This window comes from Notechis scutatus, chromosome 6, assembly GCF_049901735.1.
Source record: "Notechis scutatus isolate UNSWTSFEM ecotype Mainland chromosome 6, rNotScu1.2, whole genome shotgun sequence".
Classification (NCBI taxonomy): domain Eukaryota; kingdom Metazoa; phylum Chordata; class Lepidosauria; order Squamata; family Elapidae; genus Notechis; species Notechis scutatus.
The window spans coordinates 21,768,917-21,793,436 of NC_142014.1; the positions used below are offsets into that span (position 1 = coordinate 21,768,917).

General features: G+C 43.1%; 1 protein-coding gene across 5 annotated transcripts in view; it reads left to right on the top strand.

Moving 5' to 3' along the window:
• Window positions 1-24,520, top strand: part of PRR5 (proline rich 5) — an 84,137-nt gene that overhangs the window by 54,885 nt on the left and 4,732 nt on the right. For all 5 annotated transcript variants that reach the window (XM_087969486.1, XM_087969484.1, XM_087969483.1 and 2 more), the window contains 6 exons: window positions 1,084-1,164; window positions 12,993-13,041; window positions 13,484-13,541; window positions 16,138-16,229; window positions 18,797-18,937; window positions 24,275-24,413. In XM_087969486.1, the coding sequence (XP_087825612.1) occupies window positions 13,505-13,541; window positions 16,138-16,229; window positions 18,797-18,937; window positions 24,275-24,413 (409 nt within the window). In that variant the 5' untranslated portion in view covers window positions 1,084-1,164; window positions 12,993-13,041; window positions 13,484-13,504. The remainder of the gene's footprint in view (window positions 1-1,083; window positions 1,165-12,992; window positions 13,042-13,483; window positions 13,542-16,137; window positions 16,230-18,796; window positions 18,938-24,274; window positions 24,414-24,520) is intronic.

Below are 24,520 nucleotides of genomic sequence, written 5' to 3' on the forward strand. Positions count from 1 at the left end.
TCCTCCGAGCGCCGTTCACCCACACAGCCGCCGCAGTTCAATCCAGTGCTCCGTTCTGCCTGCCTGCCTGCCTTCGTTTCTGGTTGTTTGAGCAGCTTCGGCTGAGAAAAGAGGTGAATAGTTATTATTCTCAGCCGAAGCTGCTCCGAAACAACCAGAAACGAAGGCAGGCAGGCAGGCAGAACGGAGCACTGGATTAAACCACGGGCGGCTGGGTGGGGATGAATGGGCACGGAGGAGCTGCGCCGCCTGCCAGCTTCTTTGAAGCAGTTTCTTCCTGGGCTGGTGGAGGAGCGAGAGAGCGACTGAGAGAGGAACGAGGCGGGAGGAAACCGAAGCCGCTGAGCCGGAGAGCAGGACAGGCTTCGGTTGCTTCCTCCCTCCCCTTCTCTCCTTTGTGTTCTTGATCCCTGATCCCAGCAGCATTCACCGAAGGCGAAGAAAGCCGGCATTTTTATTTTATTTTTTATTTTTATTTCTTTGCGGCCTGGTACAAAGTGATCCACGGACCGGTACCGGTCCGGGGCCCAGTGGTTGGGGACCCCTGCCCTATAGCATTTCAGACAAATGGTTGTCCAACATCTTCTTTAAAACTTGCAGGGTTGGAGCATTCACAACTTCTGGAGGCAAGTTGTTCCACTGATTAATTGTTCTAACTCTCAGGAAATTTCTCCTTAGTTCTAAGTTGCTTCTTTCCTTAGTTTCCATCCATTGCTTCTCGTCCTGCCTTGGGGTGCTGGGGAGAATAGGTGGACTCCCTCTTCTTTGGGGCAGCCCCTGAGATATTGGAACATGCCACCCCATTTGAGTCAGACAACTTACAGATGACTGAAAAATAGTGGTTAGGTGTCCTTGTAGTTACCAGGAGCTTAAAGGAAACTGTCTGAACTTTGGTTTTAGCTCAGTGGGAAAGGAGAAGCTGACCTCAAGATTCTACTCCAGATTATTTTATCTTTTCTTTTGATAGTCTAATTTAACAGCTGCGGCAGCTGTGGGTTCTTGCCTCCCCAAATAAACGGTGCTTGCTGGAGTATTATTATTATTGTTAGGAATTCAGACTATATTTCTTCATCTCTCTTGCAGTATCCAGAATGGAGTCATAGCTGTGTTTCAGAGAAAGGGGCTCGCAGACCACGATCTTTACAATCTCAATGAAGGAGTCAGGTGAGTACATCAACATTTTCTATCCCTGCTGCTAGATAAATTTCTCACTGTTTTCTAAGCTCTCTCAAAAACTGACTGGACTGAATGGATTAACAGCCAGCAGCAATTTTAAATAATCTGTGCAAGACGATGCACGTGTCACAGTCCTCAATGTCCCTGAAAGTCGCTGGGGTGAAAAAGAACAGGTCAGGAAAGAAAAGATCTACCCAATAATACAAACAAAGCGAATCGGTCACCAGAACCAGAGATTTTGTCTTCTGAGCTTTTGAACTCACGCTGGAGCCCATCTTCAGGGAACTTCTGTCTAGTGGAGTGTGTGTGTGGTATTTTCAGTGCCTGTTGTATGTGGCTTTTTAAATGCTGATTGGGGTGTGTCAATGGCTGGCTTTTAAGTCAGTTGGCTGCCGTTTGTTTGTGCTGCCCAGCCTTCGCTTTCTAAGTACTTGATAGGCTGGGGGTAAATCGGCACGAGTGATTTGCCTTTGGTGGGTTGTGTTAGTTGCAGGTTTGCCATCTGCAGATTGGGGCAAAAAGTCAAGACGGCAGCTTCAGTAAGAAGGTGGTGAGCGTCATCTTAGCTTTTTGGTCCTCGCTTGTAAGATGTTGTTCCCATAGGTGTCCGATAGGAGCCATATGATCTGATGTCTATATAGCAGCTTTGGCCCAGATTGCAGAATCCATGCCCTTTGTGCAATGAGAAGAGGACAAAGTTCTTTTCTGCCTCCTCTAATATCAGTAAAATCCAAGCACAGACCCAGTGATGGGTAGAGTCAGTTATTGCAAATGTGTAAGGCCAGGTAGGGAGGCAGAAATGGAGGTCTTGCTGCCAGTACAGATTTAATTTCCCATGGAGAGAATCCTCATAATGAAATCGTCAAACATTTGGGCTTTAAATTTGCATGGAAGCCTGTCAGTCCATCATTTTGTATCAGTTATTGACCAACAAAAAAGTTTACATTGATGAGCCACAGTGGTGCAGTGGTTAGAGTGCAGTACTGCAGGCTTCTTTTGCTGCCTGCAATTTGCCAGTTCAAATCTCACCAGGCTCAGCCTTCCATCCTTCTGAGGTGGTTAAAATGAGGGCCCAGATTGTTGGGGGCAAGAGGCTGACCCTGTGAATCGCTGTAAAGCACTGTAAAGCGGTAATAAGCCTTAAGTGCTATTGCTATTAGTGTAAAACAAGCTATAAAATGATATAACAATGCAAGTGAAATTGTAATTTAAAGTTTAAGAATAAAACTAACAGGGTGATGCAATTTTATATAAGGCAACTAAAGGATTGTTGAGAATAAGGATAGTAAAATTACCCAATCTAAAATATGTAGAACTATTACTAATACTAAAAGCTATGGAAAAGCTGTAATTAATATTAGTATCTCTAGAGAAAAAGTAGTGATGCAGTGTATAAGGAAGAACACCGGTGGTCCTTCTTATAATCATTCATTTAGCGACCGTCCAACAGCACTGATTTTTGTGATGTTTGTCGAATGTCATTAGAAATAGAAGTGTTTAAAAAGGGCACTTTTGTTGGGAAGTTTAGGCCGCCTTGTAGCAGAGATGATAGAAATCAGCTGAGAATGGGGACATCTGGCATTCTTGGCAAGGAAAAAGGGAAAGTCCGTATTAATTCATAGATGTGACAGAATTGGTTTATATTTGTTGAAGTGGCAGAAAAACATATGTTCCATGGAACATTGCATAGGAAAAAATGCATATGAGGAGTGTTTCCGTAATATATATGTATGTATGTATGCATGTATATGTATGTATGTATATGTATATATGTGTATGAGTGTGTGTGTGTGTGTGTGTGTGTGTGTGTGTGTGTGTATCCCTACCAAATTACATAGTAAAAAAAAGTTACACACTGTGGAAAGGTTCATGCAATAGTAATTTCAGATTTACAATTTTAAAATCATCAGATAGTTTTCTTTTTTGAAAAATTACAAAATTGGATAAGGTTGAACAACATGCTCATGAATGGGAGAGGTTGGGTTAGAATAGTATGTCAAGTTGGAATGAGTTGTGAGTCCAGCCTCTGAAGCACAGTGCCTTAACTGAAGAGTGAACTCTGTGCCTCCAGGAAACTGAACAGGAAACTGAACCACTCTATCTATCCACTCTTAAGCCCGTGCAAGTGGCTTAGGAAGTCCCATCAACAAGTCTGAACCAGTTTTTGGAGCTTCCCACCCACTTTTTCTCCTTTGAAATGCAAGTTCCCTTTTGCTTAAAAGAACTTCGCTGATCAGAATGGAATTTGGTGTGTGTGTATGTGTGTGTGTGTGTAGGCTTCCAAGAAACTTCAAGATGCTTTTTCACATGGCCCTGACTCATAGTCCTGTTCTTTGAAGGAGTCACAGGGTAGTAAATGTTAAGGTGAATAGTAGAAAGAGCAGCCTGGGTAGAATTGCTAAGTAGTATTGCAGTTCCAGGACACAAGGTACTCAGTGTTTGACACCAGCAGTTAAGAATTAGAGCAGGGGTCTCCAAACTTGGCAACCTTAAGACTTGTGGACTTAGCTGGCTGGAGAATTCTGGGAGTTGAAGTCCACAAGTCTTAAAGTTTGGAGACCTCTGAACTAGAGGGTAAGGTCAACAAGAAAGCAGCTTCCCTGTTCAGAAAAGATTTGAAGCTAAGAGGTGCTTCCTCGGTCATTGTCACAAGTGTTTGCGAACTATTCACTCACCAAAAACAACACCAACCATAAAAACCTCTGATCTCGTCCTGATCTAACCTTACAGCAACGTGCCCGCTCTCGTATACTACGCACAGAACTCAAAAATTGTCTAGACAATGGAGAGAAGGACCTGTACATTGATTACCATGCAGACTGTATCAAAAGAAAGTCATACAACCCACAACTCAGCATCCAAACCTTTTTCAACCAATCCACCATCACCCAAGACTAGGCACGCATGCCCCCAACTACCCCAATTCAAACTACAACTGGCCTTAAATGCAAGCTACTCAATGCAAGAAGCCTTGTAAATAAAGTACCTGGATTTCTCCTCCTACTAAATACAGCTAAATTCGACATCATATTTGTCTGTGAAACATGGCTCAATGCATCTCTCCCTGACTCCATTACGTCAGTAAAAGACTATCATGTTTACCAATCCGATCGTGAAATCTGTAGAGGAGGTGGTGTTGCTATCTTCTATAAAAACTCCTTACATCTAAAAAAACATCCAAGTTACCCAAGAGCTTGCTCCTCCTGAGACTATTATCTGTGAACTGACCTTAAATATCACATTTCGGTTCTTACTATGTTACAGAGCCCCTGATTATGACATTGAACATGTAAACAAGCTAAATACACTACTAACATGGGCAGCATCCTGCCCACACACTTTTATCTTTCTTGGTGATTTCAATCTACCTCATATTAACTGGACCCTAAACGAATGTACAACTGAACCCATACATGCAACCTTCTACAATGCTGTAACAAATCTGGGACTGGAACAACTAGTAACCAACAATACTAGGCTTAACAACTGCCTCGATCTCATCTTCTGCAATAGTTTGAATTCAATTTATGGAATACAAATTAAAGAACCCTTTTCCAACAGTGACCACAACTTGATTGACTGTTGTCTCAACATACGTCCACACAAAAATCATCACAATGACAAAATCCCCAATTATAACTTCAAAAAAGGCAACGATGATCTTATAATCAACAATCTCTCTTCCCTTGATTGGCAATTTCTATTCACTGGATGCAATACTGTTGAAGACCATTACAACATATTCTTACCAGAAATCAAAAGAGCCATCAAACTATATGTACCAATAACAACTTCCAAAACCAGGAAAAACAGATTACCCACAACAATAAGGAAGCTTCAATCCAAAAAGAGATCACTTTGGTGAAAAAACAAATCTAGTCACGTTGCCAACTTCAAAATCCATTACAAAAATCTATGCCACCAGATTAAAACTGAATGCACTAATTATCACATTAAGCAAGAGGGAAACCTTCTATGCACCAATTCCACCCGTGCTTTCTACAAAAAAACAAACTAAAAGACTCAAGGTCCATCCCACCCCTGAAAGGATCTAATGGATAAGACTGCAACGACAACACCATCAAAGCCAACCTCTTTAACACATTCTTTGGCTCAGTATTTGTAAACAGCAATGGATCATGCCCAGTATTTCCTAGTCGAACCACAGACAACTACAGTGATCTAATACATATCAATTTTACAGAAGACGTTGTTGAAAAAGCACTGCGTAATCTAAAACCATCTCTATCTATTGGACCGGACGGAATATGTGCCTATTTCTTTAAAAAGCTATCCACTGCCATAGCCGAACCTCTAAGCATAATCTTTGAAAAATCTTTCAGGACATATGGACTACACAACTCGATCAGGGCAAAGCAATAGACGCAATCTACATAGACTTCTGTAAAGCCTTTAATTCAGTAGTACACGACAAACTACTACTAAAACTAAAATCTTATGGTATCTCTGGACACCTACATAATTGGATAGAAGCATTCCTGTCAGACAACAAATTGTCAAAATTCGGAGCGTCCTATCAAATTCTGTACCTGTCAACAGTGGTGTCCCCCAAGGCAGTGTTTTAGGACCAACTCTCTTCATACTCTACATAAATGACCTCTGTGATCATATCAAGAGCAACTGCGTTCTCTTCGCTGATGATGTAAAGCTATTCAACCTCATAGACAATACTACTACCCTCCAAAAAGACCTTGACTATGTATCAGCATGGTCAATCAAATGGCAACTTCAAATCTCAACAAATAAATGCTCTGTCTTACATATTGGCAGAAAAAATCAGAAAATAAAATACAAGCTAAATAGTCAAGACCTTGTTAAGGATCCAAACTTTGTCAAGGACCTTGGAGTACTCATCTCAAATGATCTAAGTGCCCACTGTAACTACATAGCCAAAAAGGCATTAAGAGTTGTTAATCTAATCCTACGTAGCTTCTTCTCTGGTAATATCACGCTACTAACTAGAGCATACAAAACATTTGCTAGACCAATACTTGAATACGCCTCATCAGTCTGGAACCCATATCAAGTATCTGATATTAACACAATTGAAAAAGTCCAGAAATATTTCACAAGAAGAGTTCTCTGCTCCTCTACTCGTTGCAGAATACCTTATGCCACCAGACTTGAAACTCTAGACCTAGAAAACCTAGAACTACGTCGCCTCCGGTCCAATCTAAATATAGTATATAAAATCATACATTGCAATGTCCTACCTGCAAATGAATACTTCAGCTTCAATAATAACAATACAAGAGCACACAATAGATACAAACTCAAGGTTAACTGCACCAAACTTGACTGCAGAAAATACGACTTCAGCAACAGAGTGGTCAGTGTTTGGAGTACTCTACCTGACTCTGTGGTTTCTTCCCCAAACCCCAAAAACTTTAACCTTAGACTGTCTACTATTGACCTCACCCCCTTCCTAAGAGGCCTGTAGGGGGTGTGCATAAGCACACCAATCGTGCCTACCGTCCCTGTCCTATTGATTTTTATTTTTCTTATATGTATCTATCTCATGTATTCAAAACTATATTTATTCTTATACTTGTATCTTGTAAGCGATTGAGAAATCAAATAAAATGTAAAAAATGTAAACTATCAAGGAGAAGCACAAAGTCCTTGGAAAGTCCCGGCTTGCACTCAGGCATAGTGAGAATTGATCACAACTAATTAAGACCCCAAGACAGATAGTCATTGACTTACAATCACAATTCAGCCCAAAATTTCTGTTCTTAAGTGAGTTTTGCCCCAGTTTTACGACCTTTCTTGCCATAGTTGTGAAGTGAATCACTGCAGTTGATGAGTTAGTAATGAAGTTGTTAAGTGGATCTGACTTTCCCCATTGATTCTGCTTTTCAAAAGGAGATCGCATGACCTTGGGACACAGCAACGTCATAAGTATGAACCAGTTGCCAGGCATCTGAATCTTAATCCCATGAATATGGGGATGCTACAAAGGTTGTAAGCGCGAAAAACGCTCATAGGTCATTTTTTTCAGTGCCGTTGTAACTTTGAACGGTCACTCAAGGAACTGTTGTAAGTCAAGGATTACCTGTAGCTCCTTGTTGAGTAGATCACTCCTACCGTGAGAGTCTTTCAAGTGAGGTAGGATTCCTGTACCCCACTCTGGCTTTGGTCTCTGAACCTGAGCAGTATCTGATTTGGTGCCCAGATGTTTATCAGAATCTATGGGGCTGGAGTAAAATTGAGTGGTCCTGTTTTTTGTTTTGGCCCTGTTCTTTCTCAGATGAAGGCCATCGATCTAGAGAAAAGCTTACTTATGGTGGATGTTTTTTGCTTATTTCTAATCAAAATATTTCCTTATATCTTTTTAAAGGAAAAAAAACTATTCTAATTAGCAGCTTTGATATTTGAGCGTATTCATTGATCTTTAAGTATAGTCTTAAAAATACATTGAGCTATGAAGATAAAATCATGATTATCCTTAGGTAGAACCCCCAAATTTGCAAGAAAGCAGAATCTTCAACTTTATGAACTGGAAAGATGCACTTCCTGTTCTAAAACCAAGGAACTTGGTAACACCACCCATTTCCTGAGGCTGATTTGAGACTACATTTGTTACTATCTCATCCTGGCTCAAATTCTAAAAGGCCAAGAAATGTATAACTCCAAATTCTAAGACCAAAGTCTTAACTGCTGAGTTTGCTGATCCCCTGATTCTTCCTTCCCATTTGGATGTAGGAAATAAGAAAATGTATGGCTGCCTGCAGGACAAGTAGCAAGTGAGCACAATTGATGAGATTGCATTACATCATCATGCATATAACATGGCCATTTTCTCAGCTTAGTGAACCACCAGCCAAGGTGAGCCTTAATTCTTTCCTCAAACTTGGAAGAAGCTGGTGTGAGAGTCTTGGAGCAGGACCAGGGAGAACTAAATTCAGTCCAGGAAACTGTTCTGACCCAAGCCTTGTTCAAATCAAACAAACACAAAGTAAGTATAAAAGCAAACCTTTTAATGCGGCGCTATGAATTCTGTGCATTCACAGCCAAGAGTCATTGAAAACTAATTGTCCCAGATAAGAGCAAGCCTTTCAATGTTGCAAAAGGCTGCCAAGAACAAAAGACTAATTGCAGATAAATACCCCAAGTCAGAAGTTTCAAAAACAAACTGGAGCAAGCATGGCTTCAATGAGGACTCTGAGCATAAAGAACTTCTTTGCTTCCTGCAAAGAAGCCAACCCCGAAGGCTGGCTTTTATCCCTTATAGGAGGGGCCATCACCTTCCAGCCTTATTCCCGAGTCGCCCATGCTGCTTCAGCTGCTCTTTCCTTCGAGCAGCCCTACACACACGTGCACTGAGCACAGGCTCCCCGGGGTCCTCTTTGTCACTGCTGCCAGACTCCACGACCTCTGAAAGCAGCACCCCACCCTCCGATAGTCCTGGCCCCATCCCTGCATCACATGCAGGCCCCTCATCCGAGTCCTCACTCTCAGAGACCACTGCCATCTGCACCTGCTGCCAGCGAACAACAACAGAAACTTTTAACATACTTTGGTCCACCAGTATTGTATAATTGTTGATTTTGCTACGAAAAACGTTCTGAGAAATCTGTATGGAGAACTTTTGCCTATTTCTCAAAAGTTATTTTTCTTCCATTCAATCATGTCTGATTCTTGGAGACTGTCAGTTTTCTTGGCAAGATTTTTCAGATGTGGGTTGCCAATGCTCCCTTCATAGAGCTGACAGAACATGTCTGGCCTAAGGTCACCCAGCTGGTTTTGTGCCTAAGGTGGGACTAGAACTCACAACCTCCTGGTTTCTAGCCTAATGCCTTCAACCACTACATCAAACTGGCTGTCAGGGTTCCCAGTAACACACCCATAGCAATCAAAACTACCGAGGCAGGTTGATTCCTCAAAGAATAGATTTATTGGACATGTCATATTGGCACGACCTAGTGAAAACTGATTCGGTGAGGTCCAGGGGCCTCCACTCGAGGATCGTGGTCCTCTGCTTCCTCGTTGAGGTGACCGGACGTTCTCTCGCCGGCTCCTGGAGGGCATATTGGTAGCCAAAGTCTTCCTCCACCCAGTAGAGCTCCTGGATAGCCAGCCACTTGGTGTGAGCTTTGGGCCAGGTGCCCAACTGGCACTCGACATCTACTGCTGCCGCTGCCCATTGCGGCAAAGGGGAGAACTGCAGGCTTTCAGCAACTCCTCCACAGGCTCCGCCACCACCCACCGTCTCTTCAGTTTTCTTCTCTATCTTTCCTGAGTCTTCCTGCTTCCCAGTAGATCAGATAAGTGGCCAGGGCTCAGGACCCCGGATAGTGGCTCCGGATGGAGCGAAAAGTTCAGAGTCGGGTTTCACCTAATTAAAAAAAAAAAGTTCTTTCACTTTCTCCCAACAATCGGCCACATGGTTCAATCAGGATACAGTCCGGTTGCTTACAGTCCAATCCCCTCCTTCTGGACACCTGGTGGGAAGGTCCTTGGTTCCCAAGAGAAAGTATTTTATTTTGGCTACAGCACCCCAGCTATCTCTAATTCTCCCTCCCTCTCCCAAAGCTCCAGTTGTGGCAGTACTGAAGCCCCAAAATGGCCACAGCCAGGTCAACTTCAGAGTTGACACTGGCTCTTCTCACAAGTTACAAATAACACAAACTCTCTTGTGAACCTTAAGTTAACTTAGGATGACTTCCAAGGCTATAGACAGGGGTCCCCAAACTTGGCAACTTTAAGACTTGTGGACAAGCTGGCTGGAGAATTCTGGGAGTTGAAGTCCACAAGTCTTAAAGTTTCCAAGTTTGGGGACCCCTGTCTATAGACAGAAGAGAGGTCAGGTAGCCAACTGCTTCTGTATTATTGCTGTGAAAGCAACAAAGATCGGTCATGAAATCCCAAGGAGACTTAGTTGAAAGCCAACATCATCCATGAGAGGCAACACATCTTACAGTTGCCAAACTTGAGAAACATTGCTTTAAGATTTCACTTTTCCTTCAAAAAGATGTTTCTGGTAGTGGAGATAAAAATCAAAGGTTATGCATTTGGGATCCGCCCCCTGCCCTGTCCCTCTTCCTGAACGTAACTTAGATCTTGCTAGGATCTGAATTGATGGTGACTAAGACAGGATCCTCGGATTGCTGCACGAAAGTAAGAGATAATTTCTATTTTGTTTTTTAAAACTTCCACCTTGCTTTTTTTGTGATTAAAACCAACCAAATTGTGTGCCAAGGCTTCTGAGGAAAGGAATAGGAAAAAAAAAATCTGTAATGCAGCCACCTTGGAAGAAAATCTGTTTGACAGAGCAATGAGTCATTATCTCAAATATTATGGAGAGTGTTTCAATCAGTAAATTGGAAGTAAGAAGCAGACAATTACATTATAATTACAGGGAGGTTGGAGCACTTTCTCTAAAGAAAGATCAATCGTGGGCGTGTAATAAAGTGTCTGGAACCACACAATCAAAATCAATTAGCCGCAGATAACAAAGGACAAACTAGTTAAAGCAGTTAAAACAAGCTCGTCAGAAGAAGCAGGGACTTTTTCTAGCTTTGTTTCTATTTGGAAACCACCCTTGGATTTTTTTTTGCTGGAAATGAAAACAAAAACAAAATTTTAATCTGGGGCTTTGATGCTTAGATTTGTTTATGATGATGGCAGTACTGTTTGCTTTGGTTTACTCTAGTTCAAAGGGTCACTGATTTTTAGGCTTATATCTGCATCTAAGTCAAAAGTTTATTTGCTTATTTATTAAACTTATATAGCAATAGCACTTAGACTTATATACCGCTTTATATAGTGCTTTACAGCCCTCTCTAAGCGGTTTACAGAGTCACCATATTGCCCCCAACAATCTGGGTCCTCATTTTACCCACCTCGGAAGGATGGAAGGCTGAGTCAACCTTGAGCCTGGTGGGATTTGAACTGCCAAACTGTAGGCAGCTGGCTGCAGAAGTAGCTTGCAGTACTGCACTCTAACCACTGCACCACAGAGGCTTCTTTATGCTGACTGTCCTGCCTAGAGGCGACTATGGGTGGCTTACAATCATAGCAAAAAGATAAAACATTAAAATGATAAATATTTACAATTTAAAATTGACAAGATGGGGAGGAAGAGAACAAGATGCACGCAGGAAGGAGGTGGGGTTATCTTATTCTATTATTATGAGCCGTAGTGGCGCAGTGGTTAGAACGCAGTACTGCAGGCTATTTCTGCTGATTGCCGGCTGCCAGCAATTCGGCAGCTCGAATCTCACCAAGCTCAAGGTTGACTCAGCCTTCTGTCCTTCCAAGGTGGGTAAAATGAGGATCCAGATTGTTGGGGGCAATAGGCTGACTCTGTAAACCACTTAGAGAGGGCTGTGAAACACTGTGAAGTGGTATATAAATCTAAGTGCTATTGCTATCCACCTCCAGAACAACAACCCCCCTCCGCTGGGGTCCTGGACTAGTTGGCAGAGCCAGGAAGGCCAAAAATGTGGGTGTGGATCTCACTTTGGAGGGCATGATGTTCCAGAGGGTGGGAGCCATGGCAGAAAAGAGACCCCACCAGCTGAATTTCCTTGAAAGATGGGGTCCATTCTGCCGGCATGAGTGGGGCGGGCCAATCCCATTAGGGGTGAGATGATTCTTCAGATAACCTGGCCCCCATGCCATGCAGGGCATTAAAGGTAAGGACCAATACCTTCAATTGGATCTGGAAGCAACTGTCAATCAATGCAGCTCGTGGAACAGCGGTGTAACATGGGCCACTCTAGGGGTCCCGAGAACTGTTCATATAGCTGCATTCTATGCCAACTTCCAAAGACTCTTTAAGGCACCCGAGTAGGGTGAGTTAGGTTAAGAGCTGGTTTTCATTCTTCAGTACCAAAATGGTGTATCCAATAAAGTTGTGCTTTTGCGATTTTAAAACTCACGAGAATGTTTCCTTATTTTGGGTTTGCTAATTGGATGGTTGATAGTAGCCCCATGTGGAGTGTGTGTTATTTATTTCTAGAGCGTTTTTTTCTCTTTTTGATCTACCTTCTGAAATTTTGTTTTTCCCTACCCCTTCCTCTTTTATTTAAATTATTTTATTCTTTGTTTTTAACAGAATAACAAGAGTTGGAAGGGATCTTGGTGGTCCTCTAGTCCAACTCCCTGCTCAGGCAGGAGATCCATATACCATTTCAAAGAAATGGTTGTCCATTTGTATTTATGTGTATTTTATACTTCTTTCAAATTTAATAAAGCTGGCAAAGTATGTTCAGATTATTGTCTTATTGATATCTTTATGAAGCCATCAGAATTGGAGCTTGCTGGGGCCAATATGCTGACTCTGTGGATGGATGGATGGATGTGGATGGATGGATGGATGAATTTTTTATTGGCCAAGTGTGATTAGACACACAAGGAATTTGTCTTGGTGCACATGCTCTCAGAGTACATAAAAAGAAAAGATACATTCGTCAAGAATCATAAGGTACAACACTTAATGATGAACTGCTTATAGAGCACTGTGAAGTGGTATATAAGTCTAACTGCTATTGACATTAGCTTAAAAGAGATTTTATTTAAGAAACAATTTTGTTACTTAGCACTTATTAGTAGAATTAGGTTTGATTGTTATTTAGATAGGAAACAAAAGTACATACAAAGAATGTGGCTTATGTGTGTAGTTGTTAGCACTCAAGTTAGAGAATTTCCATAAAGCATCATATTCTCTGATCATCCCTTCTGACAAGCTCTGCATTTGTAATGCAACAACCATGAATAACAAAGTTCAATAAATGTATACTAAAATATGGTGATTCTTTTTATTTATTATGATTTTTTTTTTGGAACAGGCAGCTTCTGAAAACTGAGTTGGGATCTTTTTTTACTGAATATTTACAGGTTCGTATAATCTTCTGTTTGGTTTTGATTTCTCTTTTACTGTTTTAATGAAAGCTTTATTATTAGCCGAAGCAAGTTACCAAATAAATTACTGATAGCTATTATTGTCCTTCTAAGAAATTTAAGCACCAAAATTTTGTTTGGTTATTTGCCCTGTGCTTCATCTTAAGATGCTTCAGGTTCAAAGAACCATACCCAGAAAGAGTACTGTAAAATTGGAGCAAAAACCCAGAGTGTTTACTACGTGTCTGGAGCCCACTAAAGGTGCATATAAGTGTTCTCAGGCAGCAAAGATTCCTTCCACTGTAAGCAAATTTTAGTCTAATAAAAATGTAATTGCCAAACAATCATTTTTCTATTGAGCTGTCATTAAAAAAAAAACCACTGTAGTTAAAATACAGCATGTAATGAAAATTGTTAATATTTTGTGTTCTCTTTTCAGAACCAGCTGCTTACAAAAGGCATGGTGATCCTGAGGGATAAGATCCGATTTTATGAAGGTGATTAAGGCCTGTGTATGTTTCAAAATGATTTCAGAGAGGTGCTAACAGGACATAGGAATGCAAGCAATGTATTTCTTTTAAAGCAGCAGTATCCTTTTTTTCAGACTCCTGTACACACAGCCTGAGAGTGGATACAACTGCTTTAAGAAGTCGCATGGAAACAGCCACACGCTTGCTTTAAGGAGACAACTCTTTAAAGCAGCTAGGTCTTTTTTTTTCGGGTTCACGTGCAAGCCTGAAAAATGGCGTGGCTGCTTTAAAGAGGCACTGCATCTGGAAGTATGGACTACCCTGAAACAATAATATGTGCAAGACTCAAGCGCATAGCTTAGGCCCAAAGGGGGGGATGTTTAAACTTCTTAATATCACCTACAAGGTGCCTTTGAAAGAAAAAAAGGGAAGGGAAGGAAGGAAAAGAGAAAGAAAGAGAAAGAAAGAAAGAAAGAAAGAAAAGAAAGAAAGAAAGAAAGAAAGAAAGAAAGAAAGAAAGAAAGAAAGAAAGAAAGAAAGAAAGAAAGAAAGAAAGAAAGCAGATAGTCCTCAATGTATGATCAGAACTGAACCTAAAATGAACGTTAAGAAATTTGTTCAGTGAATTTTGCCCCATTTTACAACTTCAATGTAGTTCTTAAATTAGAATATACTATTACTACTACTACTACTACTACTACTACTACTACTACTAATAATAATAATAATAATAATAATAATAATAATAATAATAATAATTTATTGTCATTGTATGAATATACACAGTATACACAAATTAGTAAATTAGTAACGCAGTTGTTAAATGATTCTGGTTTCTTTCTTTCACATGACCCCAGGACACTACTACCATCATAAATGTGAGTTAGTTGTCAAGCAAAATCACATGACCATGGGGTAAATCACATGACCATGGGGTAAATCACATGACCATGGGGTAAACCTCATGACCATGGGGGTGCTGCAATAGTTATAGGTGTGAAAAATGGTCATGAGTCGCTTTTTTCAGTGCCATTGTAATTTGGAGCAGTCACTAAATAAACTGTTGTAAGTCAAGTGCCAGGGCTGGTAGACAGAAGGTGGGGAATCATCTAGTTGAGGCAGGAAATGCTGCTGGAGTGAAAGATAAACATGAAATGTACAGCAGAGAAGGCAGAATGACAAAGCAGATATACGAGATGATGCAGGCGCTGGAGAACAATACAAGGGAGAGTTAAAGAAGCAGTGAGAAAAACAAACTTTGTCTTAGTTATGGAGAGGCAGGCAGGAGAGGAGATTAGCATTCTTAAAACTGTGGATAAGCTGGTTGCAGGAGGAGAGAATATCAGCAGCTCAGGGTTTTGAGTAAAATTCAAACCATTTAGTTAAAAACTCTTTTTGCATACTTGTACTTTTTGTAAGTGTGCGTACTTACTAATATGCTTGGTCCCTCTGCACATACATAAACACCTACATTAGAAATATGATAATATGCTTTGCATTAAGCTAAGCTTGTATCTAAAACTGCCTTGCATTCACTTGATAGCTCTGTGCTGCACTCCAATTTCACGCTCACCCTCCCACACCACAATTGGTGCTCCTGCATATGTTCTCTGAAGAACCCCTTCCAACTCCTCTTCATGCTTGCACAGCCCTAAGTTAAACATCTGGTTGGGCTCCTTGATGCATGTCAACCCTCCTACCTTTTCTTCCAGCCCGACCACAAAACGGTGGCTTTGCCTGGTCAACAAGGAAATAAAATTTGCCTAACAATTCGGCTTAGCAAACAGTAGCCTCCGAAAGCCAGTTTATATTTTCTTTTCTTTTCTCAAATGATCAGCCTCTTGAAACATAAGTGAAAAGAAGGGCTAGGGGTGACATGATAGAAGTTTTCCGATATTTGAGGGGCTGCCCCAAAGAAGAGGGAGTCAAGCTATTCTCCAAAGCACCTGAGGGCAGGACAAGAAGCAATGGAGGGAAACTAATCAAGGAGAAGAAGCAACCTAGAACTAAGGAGAAATTTCCCGACAGTTAGAACAATTAATCAGTGGAACAACTTACCTCCAGAAGTTGTGAATGCTCCAACGTTGGAAGTTTTTAAGAAGAGACTGGATTTGTCTGAAATGGTATAGGGTTTCCTGCCTAAGCAGGGGGTTGGACTAGAAGACCTCCAAGGTCCCTTCCAACTCTGTTATTCTATTCTATTCTATTTTAATTTAAAAACTTCCAGTGCTGGAGCATTAATTGCTCTGACTGTCAGGAAATTTCTCCTTAGTCCTTCTCTCCTTGATCAGTTTCCACCCACTGCTTCTTGTCTTGCCCCCGGGGGCTTTGGAGAAACCCACAGTCATATGGCCATGGTTTAGACCTTTTTGCTGAAAACCAGTGTTTACTTCTAGTTTCCAGAAAAAACAGGCTGTAACACACAACAGATTTGATGTTGATTAAAAACCACGGTGTTCACTTAACGACCACAACAAAAAAGTTCCTAAAAACCGGTCTGGTTTACGGCCATAATGGACAGCCTCCATTACAATCCTAGCTGAGAACTTCCTATATTTCCATGCAATGACTTACGTTTTAGACGTTCATCGGTTTAACTCAACCTGTTGTTTTTAACTTGCAGGACAGAAACTTTTGGATACGTTGGCTGAAACCTGGGATTTCTTTTTCAGTGATGTCCTGCCCATGCTGCAGGCCATATTCTACCCCGTGCAGGTAAAATGCAATTGTGGTGCTTTAGAATCCGGATAAACCAGTAAGTGGAATTCTGGTGATTGATGAAGAGAGCTGCAGGTCATTTGCTTGGCAGTCTAGCAAAGCACCAAGCAGGAAAAACATTTAAAATAAAAATGTTCTTCTTGGCTGTACTATTCGGGTTATTTCCCTTGGCTCCCCCTTAAGTTGAACGGCATTTCAGATAAGAAGGCAAAAAAAGCCTTATTCTCGATCTGATTTATTTTTTTTTTAAGAAAAAGAGGCCAGTCTTTTTCCAGGATCCCACAGGTGCCTTTTGCAGCTCCAGTGTAATTCCAGAAAAACCTGTTTTGGTGGTTTCGCCCAATTGGAAGATCTTTGCTCCTTGGGGAAATAGATCCATCTCACAGCAGAGAAATAGAAGCAAACTTGGATTTTAAAAACTGGGGAGAAAAAAAAGAAAAGCTAAACAACTCTTTTAAAAATGTTAAATAGGTAGCTTCACCTCAGTCTGTGGTAAAATAATTCAAATGCAGCATAGGGCTGCTCAAATCACAGCATTGTAGAAGAACCACACCTAGAGTACTCCATCCAGTTTTGGTCACCACACTATAAAAAAGATGTTGAGACTCTAGAGCCGTGATGGCGAACCTATGGCACCCGTGCCACAGGCGGCACGCAGAGCCATTTGTGCCAGCACATGAGCTGCAGGTAAACTTACCTCACTGGGCATGCTCATGCCTCACAGCTGATTTTCGGCCGGTTTGAGGCCTTTTTCGGCCTCCCAAAGGCTTGAGGAAGGCTTCTACAGGCTTTGCAGGCAGAAAATTAGCCCCGTTTTGTGATGAAACGGGGCTAGTTTTCGGCCTGCAAAGCCTGAGAAGCCTGCAGAAGCCTTCCTCAAGCCTTTGGGAGGCTGAAAAAGGCCTCAAACCGGCCCAAAATTAGCTGTGAGACGCAGTGCAGGTAAGGGGGCGGCAAACATGGGTGGGTGGGGATTACGCACGCATGCGTAGGGGGGGCGTACATTGTCTTCTGGGTGCTGGCACGCGAGTGCGAGCAGGCAAGCACGCACACAATTTTTGGCACAGGAGCCCAAAAAGGTTAGCCACCACTGCTCTAGAAAGAGTGCAGAGAAGAGCAACCAGGATGGTTAGGGGACTGGAGGCTAAAACATACAAAGAACAGTTACAGGAATTGGGCCTGGCTAATCTAGTGAAGAGAAGGACCAGGGGAGACATGATAGCAGTCTTCCCAATATCTCAGGGGCTGCAACAGAGAGGATCTCTGGGCAGATGCTTCCAAAGCATCTGAAGGCCAGACAAGGAATAATGGGTGGAAACTGAAGGAGAGATTCAACCTAGAAATAAGGAGAATTTTTCTGAAAGTGAGAGCAATCAACCAATGGAACAGAAATTGCCTTTGGAAGTTGTGGGAGCTTTATCATTGGAGGCTTTCAGGAAGAGATCGGACTGCCATTTCTCAGAAATGGTGTAGGGTCTCCTGCTTGGGCAGGGGGTTGGACTAGATGACCTACAAGGTCCCTTCCAACTCTATTAATCTCTCTGTAAACTTCCAATTGAAAATGGTCCAGAGGGAGGAAATGCTCCAAAGAGATCCCAAGATAATGCTGAACTCCTCTGATTTAGAAGCAATTCAGTACCTAAGACACAAAGGTAAAGACAATAATCATTAGAGACAGAAGAGTTAAAAACATACTCGGAAAAGGAAATTAAAATTACTAGAGTTCTTAACTAACTTAGAATAAGCTATTCTGTAATGTGTATTCTCGAAGTAAATTCTGATTCACCCCCACTCCCAACCTGAAGCTCTTGTTTTGACTTAAATTTCATAGGACTTTGTACTTCCATAACATTAACCTCCGTTTTCACCTTGCAGTGGAATTAGAACTGCTATTACAAGGTGCAAAGGACAATCTTGAGTTGGGTCTGACTTATTAACTTCATGGACACATTTGTGCATTTTTTGGCAACAGTATGCGTTGCCTAGTATGTTTTTTTTTTTTTTCAACTTCACAGTCCAGCATTCTCCAGTGCTGGGATTTCTCAGTGGTTTCCCATCTGATCCTAACTCGGAAACATTTTCTGAAAAGTGCTGGTTTAATTTTAATGTGCTATGTATGATGAAGAACATTGTCATGTCCCTGGTGGAGACTGACTCTGAGGGAGAGGAGGAACAGCCGACAGGGAGTGGAAGTGTGGCTCCGGAGGTTGTGGAGGAGGCTGGGGAAGGGCAGAGGCCGGCTGAGCAGTCAGAGGAGGACCCAGGCCCATCCCCTATCCATCCTACGCCATGCAGGGGGGAACGGATAAGGGAGAGACGTGAATGGCATGAGGTATGGGGGAGGAAGGGGCCGTAAGTTGTGGTCGTAAGTTGTGGTCGTAAGTCGAGGACTACCTGTATTGGGATTCAGGACTGGTGAACTCTTTAAAGCCTAATTTTTGCTACATTTTTTTATAGATTTGAACCGTACAGCTACTGTAATAATCAGGGAATAGGCGTTTTGAATTTCAAATCTACAAAATAGTCTACAAATCATGAAAAAACCTTTTGTTTGTTTCCTGCAGGGGAAGGAGCCTCCTGTCCGTCAGCTGGCCCTGTTGCACTTCAGAAATATTATAACTCTCAATATAAAACTGGAAGACGCGTTATCCCGTTCCCGCGCAAGGATTCCTCCTTCAATTGTCCAAATGTTACTCATCCTACAAGTATGGATTTTTCTGGCGCACCCTTACTGAATTGTCAGCTTTGGAAGCCATATTCACTTCCTCACTGCCACATTCTTAAGCCTGGGAAAGTGGGAAGTTCTTGGAGTGTATGTTGTTAGCCATAATAGCATTTTTCTTCTAAGTCAAGGTCGTGTTATTCTGCACCTGGGTGAGGGCATGTCTCAAGTTGGGACAGATGGTGATTGGGGCATGTGATGTGATGATGGGTGCAAGGCAGCAGTGGGATTCAAATATTTTTACCACTGGTTCGGTGGGCGTGGCTTGGTGGGCATGCTTTGTGCGCGTGCACACTGTGTGTGCGTGCGCACACCAAACACACACTTGGCACAGGCGCAGAGGCGTTCTAACTCACCTCCTGCAAGCCTGCACAATCCCGGTCACTTCAGCAGCTGCCGCGCGGCACTCTTCTCTGCCGCGCAAAGCAGCTGCGCTTCAAATTCAGAGCGAGTATGGGAGCTCAGGCGGGCGGGTAGACCCAAAGCAAAGCAGCAGAGAGAACCAGTTTGGTCTCCGCTGCTCATCGCTGCTACCGGCTCTGCAGAACCAGAATACCACCCCTGGTGCAAGGGGTGGATTTGTAGTTTTTACTTAATGCAGATTCGGGATTCCCCAGATGTGCCAATTTGCTATCCAAATAAGACAGAACTTTTGAGAAGATGTCTGTCTCAGAGTTAATTGTTGGAGTGGAGGTTTTCTGGAACGCTGACAACTGAATTGTAAGTTTAGAGTGGTAGATGGAGCAGGCGGGCTGGAAAACCAAGATGGCCCCCATGGATGCAAAGCTCCACCTCTCTTTTACATGCAGTGTATATGCTGGGTACAGGTAGTTCTTGATTTATGATTGTTCACATAGTGACCATTTGAAGCTGCAACAGATCCCCAAAAAGGTACTTATGATCCAGAGTTGAAGTTATAAACACACACCGCAATCACCTACAGCAGGGGTGTTAAACTGGGTTTCTAAAAGGGCCGGATCAACATTGTAGTCAGACTCATGATCTGTGGTCCTTCCGCCATCTGCCTATTAATGCCTACCCCAAGGAATGGCATTCCTGGGTGGAGAACTTTTGAGTTGTTCATAAACTCAGGTTTCCAGGCACCAGCCTGGCTGGGGAAGCTTTTCAATTACCTTTTAGGAAGTGGGGTGAGGCATCCAAAATAGATTACACAGCATTTGAGACAGCATGATGCAAGATGTTTCTTCTCTATAAAGTCATGGTTGTGAAACATTGCTGGGAGGCCCAGACAGGTGTGTGGGTGTGTGTGTGTGTGTACAAATAAATAAATGTATGGTATTTATTATCTTTATTGCAATTTAAAATTTGTATCACATTTTATACCAGCCAAATGTTTCCAGAATGTTTTATAGAACTTTTCCCAATGAAACAAAAATATTACATACCGTATTTGCCGGCGTATAAGATGACTTTTTTGCCCTGAAAACATGCCTCCAAGTGGGGGTCGTCTTATACGCCGGGTCGTCTTATACGCCGGCAAATAGTAATTGGGAAGCACTGCAGCTGCCCGCGGCAGAGGCACTTTGCGCACTGTGGAAATGAATCCCGTGAAGCCGAAAGGAGCAGCCAGCCTTCAGGCCGATGTAGGCGGGCCTCCTTCTCCCAGCTCCCAAGGAAACGAGGCGCTCAGCGGCCTCCGCTCGCACCGCCCGGCCTCCGCTAGCACCGTCCGGCCTCCGCTCGCACTGCCCGGCCTCCGCCCGCACCGCCCGGCCTCCGCCCGCACCGCCCGGCCTCCGCCCGGCCTCCACTCGCACCGCCCGGCCTCCGCTCAGGTATCTGGCTGGGGCTGTCAGGAGTTGTTACCGCTGGCGCGGCTCCGTGCGGCTCCAGTCCCGCGTTGCCTCGGGAAGGGAAAGGCAAAACCAGGAGCCGCTGCTGCCGTTGCAAAGCGCCGTCGTGGCTCTTCCTTTTTGCCTTTCCCTTCCCGAGGCAACGCGGGACTGGAGCGCGAAGCGCCCCAGTGGTAACAACTCCTGACAGCCCCAGCCGGATACCTGAGCGGAGCCGGGCGGTGCGAGCGGAGCCCGGGCGGCGCGAGCGGAGGCCGCTGAGCGCCTTGTTTCCTTGGGAGCTGGGAGAAGGAGGCCCGCCACATCGGCCTGAAGGCTGGCTGCTCCTTTCGGCTTCACGGGATTCGTTTCCACGGTGCACAAAAAGTGCCTCAAAAAAAAAAAGTGCAAAAGTGGAAGGTGTGCGGAAGATGGGGTAGTCTTATACGGCGAGTATATAACAAACTCTATATTTTGAGTGGAAATGTTGGGGGTCGTCTTATACGCCCAGTCGTCTTATACGCCGGCAAATACGGTATTCCTGTATAAAGTAAGGAATGAAAACTGCGGGAGGAGGGAACAACTCAATTTGCTTATTATTTGAAAAACTCACCCAAAATATCTGCCATAAAAGAGTGAAGTATGTGGAGAGGTTTTAATTCCCATAATATTTTATAGAACTTTTCCCAATGAAACAAAACTATTACATATTCCTGTATAAAGTAAGGAATGAAAACTGCAGAGGGAAAAACCGAATTTGCTTATTATTTGAAAAACTGAGCTAAAATAGCTGCATAAAAGAGTGAAGTATGTGGAGAGGTTTTATTTTTTGATAGTCTTTCAACTCGCTGCTTCAAGATTGTCTCTTTAAAGTGTCATTTAAATTTGGCCTTGTCAGCCTGAGAGTTTTCCACAATCCTATAAAAATTGCCAATAGTGATCAAGAAAGCAAATCGTGGCACCAAAAATGTTTTTTTTTTAAATCCCCGGAGCACCATGGGAGAATTAGAAAAAGGTTTTTAAAATTTTAAAATCCTCTCTTTTGTGCTCCCCAAGGCAAAGTGGGCCACAGCAGGTGAGGAAAATTCAGAGGGTCATGAAATGTCAAAATGCATGTCAAAATGAGCTTCCATCACATGATCACAGCTGCCATTGGGCCTTTTTTTTAATCCATTGGAGCAGGGATCTCCAACCTTAGCAACTTTAAGACTAGCGGACTTCAACTCCCAGAGTTCCTCAGCCAGCAAAGCTGGCTGAGGAACTCTGGGAGTTGAAGTCCGCTAGTCTTAAAGTTGCCAAGGTTGGAGACCCCTGCATTGGAGGACATCCTCCCTCTGGGGAGGTTGATTTGAGGGCCTCTCCATCTGGGGAACGAGGAGGGATGCAGGGCACGTCCTGGGAACACAGCCAAACAAGAGTCACCCTGCTGGTTCCTGCTTGAAATGCAAGAAGCATAAAGCTCTCACAGCAGAAGGCGGGAGTCATTCTCAGCAGGCCCTTCTCTGTTTTGTGCTGTTCACAAATAGTAACGAACTCTTTAAGCTTGGTGCAGCATTGTGCAGGGAATATTTCTGACCCGTAACTTGCTGCACTTAACACTTAAATTGCTTTCTCCGACGGCAGTCCCTCTGGATAGATGAGCAAAGAATTCGCCCCCACTTAACTGGGACGGTGCCTCTTTCTGCTTTTCAGGGTTACCTCTTTCCATCTCGGTCCTCTTCAAATTGGCTCCGTTTGGGCTGCTTTAATCCAGCCCTTCCTGCCCCCCACCCCTTTTCTTCTTTCACGATGCTGTCCTCCCCTGTTACGATCAGGTTACCAAAAAAAAAAAGGAAACAGCGGAAGAAGGGGAGAGCCTGAAAATGAAAGCACAAGTCTGTTAAATCTCTGGCTTTTGGGATTCTTGGCTGCTTTTCAAGCAACTCAACAATTTCCTGCTTTTTGTTCAGAGGACTCTCTACTAACAGGGACATCCTGGTGGGGTGGGGGGTCAAGATGCCAGCTGCATGATATCCTCTTTTTTTTAAAAAAAAAATGTGTTGTATCACTCATGAAGTAGCTATTTTAATTTGCTGCTCAATTAGTTCCCATTGCAGCTTGTTAATCACTCACAAATCTGTAGCCCTGCCTCCCCTTGCAAGTTTAGAATTGAGAATTAAAAACTTGAGAATTAAATTGAGAATTGAGAATTAAAACTGAGAATTCAGGGCAAGAAGACTACCTCTTTTTTTTTTAATCCCACAAAAAAACTCAAGGTGGACACAATTTTTTTTCCCCTTTGCTGTCCAAGAATACCATCTGTACTGTTATTGTCAGGGTACTGGGTCTTTATGGCTGCATTCGCACAACATGGATTATCTGCTTGCTGAATCAGCCCCCATCTGCTGAGTTTGTGCAAGACGTCGGGCCAACCCAGAAAAAGAAACTAACCCGTGGTGGGATTCAAAAGTTCCCACCACCGGTTCTGTGGGCATGGCTTGGTGGCTGTGGCTGCAGGGGTGGGAATTGTGTGATCGCGTGCGCCAAACACACGCTTTGCGCATGCATTAAAACAGTACAAACTAAGCTACTGTGCCTCTCAGCTGTTTAGCACAGCAATCTGCTGCGCTAAACAGCTGAGAGGTTAAAAAGGACCTAGGAGCAGGGGGCGGGCAGGTGGGCCCAACTGCAGAACGTCGGAGAGACTCAGAGCAAACCGGTTCTCTGCCAGTTGATCTTTGGCGCTACCGGTACGCCAGGTAGAATAAGGAGCCTCTGTGGTGCAGTGGTTAGAGTACTGTAAGCCAGGGGTCTCCAACCTTGGCAACTTTAAGCCTGGAGGACTTCAACTCCCAGAATTCCCCTGGCTGGGGAATTCTGGGAGTTGAAGTCCTCCAGGTTTAAAGTTGCCAAGGTTGGAGACCCCTGCTGTAAGCTACTTCTGCAGCCAGCTGCCTACAATTTGGCAATTCAAATCCCACCAGGCTCAAGGTTGAGTCAGCCTTCCAGCCTTCCGAGGTGGGTAAAATGAGGACCCAGATTGTTGGGGGCAATAGGCTGACTCTTTAAACTGCTTAGAAAGGAAAGCACTATAAATTGGTAAATAAGTCTAAAGTGCTATTGCTATTGCTATACCAGCGCTGAAACTAACCAAGGAAGAAGATAAATTGAAGGAAAAAATAGGTTAGGTGCCTACAGCAAGAAAAGACTTGGGGACTATTGGCCCGCCATTGAGTGATAACTGGGTAGATTGATGGCCAGTGATCTAACAGTGTAGACAGATATCTTGGGAGACCTCTTAAGGTGAACCAGAGGAGCCTGCTAGTTAGGAAGGTTGATATGGATGTTTTCTATCTCCAGGTTAAGCAGATTCCTTCCTGGTGGATGAACATGGATGGGTGAACCAGCTAGTTATCATCTCTCCAAGTTAAAGACCTCCTGTTCCAAACTAATCTAACTCCCACCTTGCACTTCCCCCATTCATGTCAATCCAACAGGTTATACTGGATTAAAAAAACTGAAGCAGAGTTCTCCTTTTGGTTTTTCAGGGTGTTCATGAATCAAAAGGAGTTACTGAAGATTATTTGAAGTTGGAAACTCTCTTACAGAAGGTTGTTTCCCCTTACTTGGGAACGTACGGTTTGTACTCCAGTGATGGCGCTCTCACTCACTCTTCCTGCATTTTAGGTAAGACTTCTAGAGCGTGGCCAATGGTAGCATATCTTCTTAAACGTATAAACGTAACAGAAATAATTTATTCTGTATAATAATAATCTGACAACCTGCATATACGA